Source organism: Serinus canaria, chromosome Z (genome assembly GCF_022539315.1).
Source record: "Serinus canaria isolate serCan28SL12 chromosome Z, serCan2020, whole genome shotgun sequence".
Taxonomy (NCBI): Eukaryota; Metazoa; Chordata; class Aves; order Passeriformes; family Fringillidae; genus Serinus; species Serinus canaria.
The window spans coordinates 48,354,463-48,366,291 of record NC_066343.1 but is presented as its reverse complement, the minus strand read 5'-3'; the positions used below and the strand labels follow the sequence as shown (position 1 = coordinate 48,366,291).

The window sequence follows — 11,829 nt, the reverse complement described above, 5'->3', positions numbered from 1 at the left end:
TCAAATGATTATTTTACCTTAATAAAAGGTAAAATAATCATTTGACAGGTAAAATAATAATTTGCATCACTGTTTTGAGATGTATTCCATTCTTCCACAACACTAGGCTAGTTTCTGTTCTCAGCCCTAGATCACTGGTGCAGTTTTGCTAGTTAATCACACTCTTTTGGGAGTTTTAGTAATCTCTGGGGCATGGAGAGATTTTTTAATTCTCTGTGTCATTATTTGTTTTAGTACTCCTTTGTTCGCTGAAACTAATGACTCTTTGTTGGTAATTTTTTTTCTTATGGTGCCCACTATGTCCACATTCTCAGCTATATCTTTTCTTAAGTAGCACGCTTTCCTCCAGTTGTTTTCTCCATCTTCTGTGGAGTGCTTCAACACCTTTCCTGAATTTTCTGTGTAGTTTCCGTCCTTTTGTATCACTTTCTCATCAAAATGGTAATTTAAATTTCAAAATAGTATGAAGTTTTTCTGTTTCTGGTAAGTCCTTTGATCACAGAGAGAAAGGATCATCTCCACTAACAACCTTATTTACAGCCTACCATAGTCCCCTACCTGACAGCAATATTCTTTTTACTGAGAAATGTTTAGTCACTCTAGTTTCCAAAAGTCCCTCTGATCTAAGAATAAACATCCTGGAAATAGCCTTTTAGTCTTAAAGAGCTTTCCTGCACAGGTCATATGTGCCTGTGTCCTCTATGAAACCAAGTCTCTATCATGCCAATTAAGACATGATTTTTAATATGATTTAAGACATCAAGCCATTTTTTGTTTCCTGTCCTCTTTCTTGTCCTTGTCTCTATTCCTATGTAATAAACTAACTATAGTGTATGTATAGATATATAAAAGCTATAGATATATATCTGCTAGTATCTAATGAACAATATCATACAATGAATAAATATTTGTATATAATTACCTAAGATGTATCAGTTTAGCTCCCTCAAGACCACACCATGAAAAAAACTTCCATCCACATCTAAGTCTTTATATCAATTACTGTTTTGTATCTGGTCAGAATTCCTGAAGGAGCAATCTCAGAGGAATGCACGCTGGGTAAGGTTCCTGTCCCACACTCTGCCCACAGTATGCTCAGCTGCAGGGTCAGACCAGGCTCCTTCAGGCATTACCCTGACAGGCTTGAAAATTCCTCTGAGGACAACTGAGGACAACTTCTCTGGGTCATGGCCCTGCTGCCAAAACTACCCTTGTGGGTTAAAGGCTTCTTTTTATCTCCAGCCTGTGCCTCCATGTTTCACTTTATTACTGTTTTCCTCTCATCTTCTTCCCATATACTACTGTAAAGAGCCTTGCTTCCCAATGGCCTCTTCATTGATAGCAGTAGACTGTGTCATGGGGATCTTTTGGATCTCCAACTACCTCTTCAGGTCAACTAAGTTAGTTTATCTGTAATCTAAGTTTATAGTTAAATTTAGAGTCAAAGATAAAATCTAAGAGATTACTGCGTTAAGGAACTTCCCAGATGTGGGCAGATACTTCCACAGCTGGGATCAAAGCCTCTCCATAGTGGGCATCTCCAGAGAGCCAGTGGGTACCCCCTTGACTCTCTGCACTCACACTCAGTCAGACTAAGTTTCCTCATTAGTTTGACCCCAGGTTTCCCAGGTGTTTTTTCCCAAGATACATGAAAGCTGTGTGATGAACAGAATTCATCCAATGTGTGGTGGCAGTGTGTCATAAACTAGGAAAGGACGCCCTTTGAGCTAATTGCTTATACAGGTGAGTGACTGCAGAGTAGGGGGGGGGATACAAATCTATCCATGTTCCATTTGCTGAGTAGGAAAGGAGTTGTCATTTTCTACAGTCATTTCTCCACTGCCAGCTGAGTAGGAAACATAGCAATCTCAGGAACTCTCCCTAAAACTCAGAGTGCTAACTCTAGGTCTGTATCCAGCTCTGCCAGAAGGCAAAAATAAATGTCAATGTCTTTCCTGCCTGCAAGTGGAGGCTAAAAAAGGGAAAAAAATGGACAGAACATCTTCAGTAACTCATGAATCTGGACATTTTCCTCTATGGTTTAAACAACTGGCAAAATAAAGAACTAGCCAAACAGGACTAGAGTTAGGAGGGAGAAGTGTCTTTCAAGTCCCTGGGACTTGCTACACAGTTCTCTGTAACACATGTAGCGTTCTATCTATGTTCTTACATATCATCACTTCTTGAGGTACTGGGCTATAGCTATACAGCATAATTGCATTAAGGGTTTTCCATCATATTTAAGACAAGGAAATAGTGGGGAACAGAGCTGAGAAAGCTGTTATTACATACTGCCCTGAACTGTTCCCATTGTCTTTGAGCATTTTTCTAGGAGGTCATAGACAGACCTGAATCAGACTACACCCATAGTGAAGAAAATTCCCGAAAACATTCAGAATAAACTCATGCAGACACAAATGGCAGCACTAATATGGGAATGTGCTGGTATACCTCTTTAGCTGATGATACTCATCAACTAAAAATAGCTGTTCAGAAGCTGGCTCACACATCTTAATAGATTATCCAGAAACTGGACAGTTCCTCTACACTAAGACTTAATCAACAGAACTGTAAGGAATTTCTGTAAGCAGCAAGTTGCTGAAACAATTTTTTCCTCGATACCTAATTTTTCTGTGAAAGAAATGTTGGAAAAACATTTAAAAGTGTATGTTTCTGAACAGTTGAGATGGTAAGCAGAATGTGACCCCTTAAACTGCTGTCCTCATGTTTGTGCTGCTGGATACATATGGTAGCACTCCCAAAGGCACTTTCAGCAGAGACAGTGTCGTTGTGCTCTGCTATTTGGATCAATACCCACCTCAATCATTATTTTACATTTTGAGCTGTCTGCTCCAAAGTATGTTTGCTTCAAAGTGTGTTTGCTTTCCCCACCCAAATGGTCAGACACCTAATTTTACATTAAAGGCTTGCTTCTCATCTTAAAAAAATACCTCTGGACACCAAGTGATGTGAGCAGTAGGCAGATGGCATCCTCAAGACTTGTTCCAATTGAGTGACACATAATTGTCACTTTTGGCTACATTGCAAAGAAAGCATTAGAAAATACAGCCTAGTGTCACAGGAGAGCGAAGTTCCGGAAAAGGAAAAGGAAAAGGAAAAGGAAAGGAAAAGGAAAAGGAAAAGGAAAAGGAAAAGGAAAAGGAAAAGGAAAAGGAAAGGAAAAGGAAAGGAAAAGGAAAAGGAAAAGGAAAGGAACCCCTTGTACACTGTAATATGCGCACAAATACTTTCTTACTCTAAAACACAGATTTAATTTTTGTCTGTGCCATTTGCCTTTGCCATGGCTTTCCTGCTAAAGTTGTTACAGACTATGACAAGGCCTATTAGAGAAACCAAATGAAAACACAAATTTTACCTTTTCTCTGGGTTGACTCATACCTCTGAGAAAGCCTGTTTATATTAGATAAAGACTGATTTTTCTATTTATAATCCCATCTCAGCCTGAAACACTTCCACTCAAACACTATTTTCACTTACACTATTTATAGTTTTACCAATGGCTTACATCTAACCCAGCAAGTTAAACTCCACATTGTTCCATTCAAGGCTTAAGCTCACAAATTTAATGTTTTAACTATATCTTTAATGTTTTAACTGTATCTCAAGGCTGCTATAATCATTTACTGGCTATAATCATTCACCTTCTCCAATACTCCTTTTCAAAAGCTTGGGTGACAGTTTTCTAGCAGACAAATGTATACAGGATCATTTTCACTTTCTTCTTGTCAGAATTCAGGACATCCCTCTGGGTGTCCAGAGTGGCCAGGACCCCTACCAGGGGGCTCAGAAACCCTGGCACAGAGCCCAGAACACCTGTGGTTTTGATTATGACCCACAGAGCAAATTACCAGCCTTGTATGAAGACCAGCAAGCCTCAGCAGTTTAAGAAGCATAATAATGAAATTATCACATGGTGAAAAACTAGATTTTTGGGATTTCTAGAATGGGGATTCAGGGGGGCAATATGGAGGGATTTGGGCGTGTCCAGCCTTTCTCCTTCTTTTTCTTCTTCTCTGCCTCCATCTTCTGCTCTGATGTTGGCACTTTTAGATTGGTTTAAAGTAGAAGCTCACTGTCTAACATAGGTAATAGGTATTGGAAAATAATTGTAAACATGTTATACGTAGTTTTTAGTATAAAGAGATAACACTGCCCTGGGGGCAGGCAGTGTGCCTGGAACTGTCCTGCTGGACGGACCTCGGTAGGGCAGGAGAAAAATTTTTATAGATAAGACGCAATAAACAACCTTGAGACAGAGAACTGAAGAGCTCCGACTCATTCTTCAGGTGCACGGGCTGGAAAAGAGACTTTTCACATATCTCAGGGTAGCAGTGACCTGGACCCTTGAGATCTTCTCACATGGAATTTTCATATTTTGGCTTTTCATAGAGGTTCTATCTACCTCCTATTCTTCACCTTACTAATAAATAATCTTAACTCCAAAAATTCTTGAAACTGCTAAAAAATAAGGAATACTGAAACTCCTCCTGTAATCTTCTAGGAAATCCTAATCAAAACCCAACCCCAAAACTATCTGTGAAGAGGAGTTGCTGGAAGCCAGGCTATAGACATTTAGCTAATCTGTTGCAAAAACAAACCCACCCAAAATCACAGCAGAATGTCACACAGTTGATGTTTCCACTCAGAGTGGCAAAAAGCATCTTAGAGCCACTACAACTAAGATGTTTATTAAGATGACTCATTTCTTCATAAATATTGTTACAAGGACAGAAGAGATGGTTCTTTTCAGATGTAGAAGATAACAGCATTCATACTGAATGTCCATTCTGCCCAATCTCTACTGAATGAAACTCATGTCTTAAAAAAAATAAAAAGGATTGATGGATGCCTAATTGCTGAAATAACAAGAATATCTTAAGAAAAGGAATTTAAAAATATATGCAATATTTGCAGAGAGCAGTAGTCTAATCAAGGAATACTTGTCAAAAGATAATTTGAGGAACAAAGCCAAAGGCATCAACTACACAGCCTAAGCCCTGAAGCATACTCTGAGTCAACTACTGCTGCGAAGTTATCTTGAGCATCACCGAGGTCAGGAAACCCAAAACCCTCACCTCATGAACCATATTGCTAGAAATACAACATTTTTACAGCTGAGAAAAACAGGCAGGAAGGTAAAAGGATTAGAAGCTACAAGGAATAAATCAGCTATTCATAAATGCAGTAGCAATTAGCAACGTGGAAGTACATCTGAATTAGTGTAGATCAGCATACTTTAGGAACGCACAGAAAGATGTCTGAGCATCTGTACAGCAAGTTACTTGATGCATATGCAGCACTCTCACTCAGCATCAGTAGAGAAAAAATAGGAAAGTAAAGTAAACAAGGAATGACTGAAGTGTTACTACTCTTAACTATTTAAGCCTAGACATAAGTATTAAAAAAAGGCAAGCTGCAAGTGTTGTGTTGCAGTATAAATTTTCTATAAAGATTACACTGCATAAATACAATTCCGCAGTTACAGAATTGTGGTCAAAATAATCAGCAAACTGAGTCAGTGTCAAGTGGGATTTTAATTGGCAATATTCTTTCTCTACAGCTTTGTACCATGAGTACTATTTTATTATTGTTGGATGTTACAAGGAAGCTGGTGGGACTCTTCATTAGAAACTCAGTAGCAGTAGAAATAAGGGGTTCAAACTAAAAGAGAGAATTTAGGTTAGATATTGAGGAAGGTAGAGAATTTAGGTTAGATATTGAGGAAGAGATTGTTCCCTGTGAGGTGAGACTCTGGAACAGATTGCCCAGAGAAGCTGTGGATGCTCCATCCCTGGCAGTATTAAAGGCCAAGGTTGGATGGACACCCTCATCCAGGGGAAGGTGTCTCTGCCTGTATCAGTGGGGACGGAACTAGGTGATCTTTAAGGTCCCTTCTAACAAAATTCACTCTATGATTCTATATTCATTACTTTGACAGCAGAACAATAATTTGGCAACACTTAGTATAATTACATTTTATTGAAATATTGAAGTTCTTCCTAAAGTGTTACAAAGATATAATACATTCGTAATATAAGTGTAAAGGCTCAACATTAAAATGAAAAGACTTAGTAAAAAATATAGATTAGAAGTTACTGCAGCAAAACAAACTCATTGCAATTACATTTATGTTTTGTTTGTTTTGTTGTTTTGGGGATTTTTTTAAAGAAAACCAGCTATATTGACTGGCACATATAGACAAGATAAAATACAGCAAGAGTCTTCCTCCTCCATGAAGTAATCAATCAAGTAGTACTGCAACAAACACTGATTTCATGCATAAGTGTAAAGAGGATTTTAAACTCTGCATATAGTACTAATTTCAGCTTTTGTACAGCCCCATTTGCAACACATTCCTGCCAAACCCAGAGACTCCCTTTTTCTTCTGGGATACCTCGCCCAAATGTAGCTGCTTGATTCCACAGGATTTGCATTTCCTGTTCCCCCCCTGTCCTTCTGAACAGCTTCCTCTACCTGGTGAACAAGTTTTTTTAAGTCACCTGCCACAGGTACATATTCATTATAGTAATTTAAACTATACAAGTCCTTAAACATCTCCCATCCAAGAAATGGGCTGCTTCTCTGCAGCTGCTCCACTTCAGGATCCAAAACTGATTGCAGGTTGAAGCTTCCCAGTAGTTTGTTACTTGCTGTTTGTGCAGAATCTGTTTTAAAGAGAAGACTTAAATTCAGACTATAGGAACATCAAAAGGATTACACAGCTCTAAGAAATAGCAACAAAACCCATTCAGTTAGTAATAAGTGAAACACTATTATGTAGGAGAACTGTCACTAACTGAGAGTCTCCACACCATGACTTACTTGTAGCTTACTTTTAGCAGAATCTATGTTTTAAAGTCTATACCTCCTGTTAGACAGGCAGAAAGCGCAGCAACAACTGTAACTGAAGTAAAGACATCCTGTCACAACTGCAGTGTTATTGATGGAGAAGTCTCAATTTTTCCACAGAAACAGAATTTTGTTGTAAAGGCATGTATCCAGAAACACCACAGAGCTGTGTCTTGTGTTGGATGAATTAGATCAGACCCCCTCCTCTCCTGTGCACAATCACAGAAAGTAGCATCATGTGAAGGACAAATGTAAATAAGCAAAGATTGTATGTAAACTGATTCCTAGATTGCATTTTTCTATACCTATTTTTAACTGATGTTTTCCTCTAATTTCTTTCATTTCTCAAGGCATATCAGGGGCTTGCAGAATTTACTTATGACATGCTTCATCTCACTGACTAAAGTGTTCTCAAAAATACAGCCCTACTTCCTTTCACCTTACACTGCTTCTCTCGATTTTACTTCTGTGAGGCAAGAGGCATTGCTTACTTCAGCTAATGTGCGGAAAAACAGCTTCTTCAAGTCCTCATTTTAAAAGAATCCAAAATGAGTCTTTGTCTTGTGATTTTGATGCTATTAATACAGGTGTTTTTTTGTTTCTTTTTTTTCTGTTTTGTTTCAGAAAGTTGGAAGAACATGAGAATATCCAGCAACTTTTGTATTTACTTAAATATGGCTAATAAGTATATAGAACCTATATTTCAGATAGAACAGCAGCCTGAGTATGTGCAAAAATAAAAGTAGCTGTTGCTACTTTAGTAATTAGACAGTGACTGCCATTTAATAGTCTTTTGGGGTGGAGAAATCTTCTAGTTAGACTTCATGCAGTATAGAGCAGGCTCCTTAGTGTTGTTCTCAGAAGCTGCTGTAAACACAAAGGAAAGCAAAATTTGCTGGGAAAGGACATAATCCCCACAGAGGCTATATGCAAGTAATTTGTTATAATTACAAAGGTTATTTTTATCTTTTACTCAACCTGTTGGGGGACAAAGAAAAGTGGCAAAAATTCCCAGAAAACCCAGAATACTGGCTTCATTAGCTGCCTGAAGTCTTAGGTTATTTCACTAAAGTCTGTTTAATCAGAAGAAAACAATCTCTTCCATTGCACTTTTTAGTCTTAATTACAACTTTTGTCCTTTTAAAAACCGTTATTTTTCAGTATTCAAAATAACAACATAAAGTAGAGTAATCACTTAAAATTACTGTTACATTTCCCGCAGTTTGAGAACACAGCGCAAAGACTGTAACCCGGAGCACCAGAGTCCACGCTCCCCAACTCTTTGATGCAGAGAAGCACCGGAGAGCGAGAACATCGCGCGCGATCCCCCGTCCTTGGCGCTCCCGCACATCCCGGGAGCTCCGACGGGCAGCGCGGCTTCAGGGCTCCCGTCCGGGAGGGAAACCCCGGCAGGAGCCCCACTTCGTTCCGCCGCCCGAGGAATTACGGAGCCTTGGGACGGGAGAGAAGCCGTAGAGACAGGCATTCCCCACCGCTACCCAGGGCGCATCAGACCTCCCCACATGGCCAAGAGAAGGGAAAAGTGTGATTTTGCGGGATTTTATAGTAGACGCTCCTCTGCAGCCGGCAGCCCTGCGCAGTAAGCCGCGCGGTATCTCCGAACTGACCAAAAACTTTATGGATTATCCCGGCAAATAACGCCCCAGCGCCTGCCGTCCCTTTCCCTCTGAATCTCGGGGCGTCCTTCCAAAAGTCTCGGAACTGCCGGCTACGATCTAGAGGGAAAGCGAGACAGGGACGGGGATCTTCCCTCAGCGGCTAGGGCGGGAGGAGCGAGAGGCGCCGCGGGGCGCTCGCCCTTCCCCACTCCCTCCCATTCTCTGCAGCCCTCCTCGCAGGCCGTCGCTCGGCAGCGAGCGAAGCTCCCTGACAGCCGCCTACCCCTAGGGCTCGCTCCTGGGACACTCACCGGCCGCGGGCGCCGGCTCCACCGCCAGCAGGGAGAGCCGCTTCCAGCGGGACCCGCCGCAGGTGAAGATGACGGCGCGGATGAACTCGCGGCCGCACAGCTTCACCCCGTACCCGTCCCCCTCGCCCGCAGGCAGCACGGCGCCGCGATGCCCCGGCGGTGCCGCACACAGCAGTGCCACGGCGGCGCATAGCAGTCGTAGCTTGGTCAGCCCCATCGCGACGTCCCTGTCCCGCGGGCGCGTTCCCAGCAGACCCGACGGCCGCCACAACGCCCTCGACAGCCGCGGCCAGCCCAGCTCCACCGGTGCACGCCGCTCGCCTTTTATGCTCTGCGATCGGCGCTGAGTCACCGCCCGGCCCCGGCCCCGAGCCCCCTCCCCTTCCCCGGTGCCGCGGCTGTCGTCTCCCGCCGGGCGGGCCCTGTGCCTGAAGCAGCCGTCGAGGAGCCCTCGGGCGGCGCTTTCCCCTCTTTCTGTCCTTGCTAGTTCTCCCGGCTCTTCACGCCGCCGTGCCTCACCTTCGGCCTCACTCCTCGGGCTCCCGGCCCACACCTTCCCGGAGACACGCCGGCTCTGGGCCTCAGCCGGCTCTGGGCCTCAGCTGTTCCTGTTCGTGGCCAGATAGCAGTGCCAATGCCCTTTCGTGTTGCTTTGAAAACGTGAAAAACTTAATTTCGGCTGTTTTTTCCCCATTGTAGTTCTAGATTCTCCATAACTACGTCTGTGTCCTAAAAATGTTGTCTGACGTAAAAAAGATAGAAACAAGTGAGGTAACGGAAATGCACTTTCAAGGAAGTACTTCAGCTATGGATACTTGAAGGGGGATTTCAAAGCCTGGATTCCTCTCAGGTTTCTTGTACTGGAGGCCTGAGTTCAGTGGTAGCCATAGACATCCAAGTGTCAGAGATACCAGTGTGGGCATCCTAGAGATCTGGACCTCCATATCTGTTGTGTCTCCCAAATAGGACCCAGCAGGCTCTTGCTGACAGGGGTAGTCTTTGGACTCCACACAGAACTATGCACTCTGTGAAAGTAAATTTTACTTCTGGATTTGTTGGCTTGGTTGTTTTTTGGTTTTTTCCCCCAGGGAAACAGGACAAGAAGTGCTTGCTGTAACCTTTTATAATAAGTCATACTGTGAAGAACCAGAAAAGTTAATCTCTCTTAAAATCCTTTGAAGCTGTTGTCTATCGATCCTTTCACATGAAGGCTATACTTTCAACCCTTTGAGTATTATTGGCATATTGAAAAAACCCTCAAAACTCAATCTAGAAGGAGACCACAAAGAAGACATACATCTACAGACTAGTGTACAAAGGTGAACGATTCACCTGTGCTGGCAGAGAAGTTACAGACTCCACTCTCTTCTTGAAGGAGGACTTGGGTGTTTTACAGTTAGCTGGATGTAGAACAAGGTTGTGGGGGGCTAAAATAGTGAGCAAAGTTGTGGCATTTAACACTAGCCAGCCACCAAGCCCCACACAGCCACTCACTAATTCCTGCATCAGTATGACTGGGGAAAGACTTAGAAAAGTGAGAAAAGTCATGGTAGTTTCATAGGGAAAGCAAAACCTGCACACAAAAGCAAAGAAAAATAGGAATTGATTCAGGCTTCCAGTGGGCAGATAGGTATTCAGCCATCTTGGGAAGACAGACAAAGGCCATGGCTCCAAATGTACCCTCCTTTCTCCTTCTTCCATTTCTCCCCACTTCATATACCAGCATGATATCCCTTTAGTCATTTTGAGTCATCTGTCCTGGCTGTATCTCCTCACAAGCACCCCTAGTCCCCTCACCAGTGTGGCAGTACCAAAAACAGAAAGGGCCTTGGCTCTTATCTGTTCAGCAGTAACAAAAACGTCTCTCTATTGTTAACCATGTGTTCAGCATAAATCCAAAAGACCAATAGCAGTCACTGAAAAAATTAAAATCTACCCTTCTCAGCCAAAATCCAGACAGTTTTCTTTTTGGTCCAGTCTTAAGTGTTTAAACAGTAGTACCTCTTCAATAGTAGGCACTATTATCCAGAATGTTGCTAGGATGCAATCTGCAGAAGTGGAGTCTGCTAATCTGAAATTCCTTGATCTGTTCCTCCCTCAGCTGAAGTCTTACCTACTATACTGTTACTAACAGAAGTTGTGCAGGGGTGATTACAACTTGAATTTTGAGAGCAGTACCTTGATTTTGTGGTCTCATGGACTTTTTCTGAAAATACCATCACATCAGGTGGACTTCTGCATGGACTTTAGGTAGTCTTCTAGACAACAGATTTATTTTCAGTGTCTGAAAAGCTGTAGTAATGTGAAAAAGCACTACCAGGACAAGGCAAGGAGGATAGTACCTCCTGAGTGACTAGAAAAACTACTATTCAAAATAAACATGCAGAAGAAGATTAATAATATAAATTTAACAAATCTGAAGTAACCATTTGACTTCCTACTGTTTGTTTTATAAAGAAGAAAAAATAACACTAGAGCAAAGAAACTAATTTCCATTCATGATCTATAGAATGTTTCAAGGCAACTACATCCAGTGTACTGGCTCAATGCAAGTATTTTTTATCTTTTGATTTCTTTAAAAAAGGTGAAGATAATTGTACTACTTCTCTCCTTGCACTAAATTATTAATCTGTTGAGCAATAGCAAAGTTTATAGAAGGTAAAGGAGGTTTCATGAAAACTGGGGGTTAAAAAAAGATATCCTTTAACAATATCTCAATAGCCTTGAATACCTTGAATTAAAGGCTTCTGCCCATGACTCACAAATGTCAGACAAAGAAAATCAGCAGTAAGACAAAAACTTACTGATTTCATTAGACATTTTCCAGAGACTTTATTTCAAATTCATGCAATTCACTGCTGCAAGGAAAATTTAGTTTTTGAAAGCTGTCCAAACATGAATTTACAGCATTTCTAAAGTTTGCTTAGTACCATACAAGATTCTGCAACAAATGGGAAATACCACTGCATCAATGTTATTGATGACCAAGCATGAGCATTATCCAGTTACCTTCATTAGAGCATTGTGCA

The 11,829-nt window shown here is 41.7% G+C and overlaps 1 protein-coding gene across 1 annotated transcript; it reads right to left on the bottom strand.

The window, feature by feature from the left end:
- Nucleotides 1–6,042: 6,042 nt before the first annotated feature.
- On the bottom strand, nt 6,043–9,060 carry LOC103823829 (relaxin-3-like). Its single transcript, XM_009098988.4, has 2 exons — nt 8,801–9,060; nt 6,043–6,686 (listed from the first exon to the last, which is right to left on the bottom strand). The coding sequence occupies exons 1-2, from the start codon at nt 9,015–9,017 to the stop codon at nt 6,319–6,321; spliced, it is 585 nt and encodes a 194-aa protein (XP_009097236.2). The 5' UTR covers nt 9,018–9,060; the 3' UTR covers nt 6,043–6,318.
- Nucleotides 9,061–11,829: the final 2,769 nt, after the last annotated feature.

Bases quoted from the DNA above. Each gene is read 5' to 3' on its own strand.
- LOC103823829 (XM_009098988.4), bottom strand. From the start codon at position 9,017: ATGGGGCTGACCAAGCTACGACTGCTATGCGCCGCCGTGGCACTGCTG. The intron at 6,687-8,800 runs GTGAGTGTCCCA...TCTTTAAAACAG, and splicing joins GGAGCCGGCGCCCGCGGCCG to ATTCTGCACAAACAGCAAGT.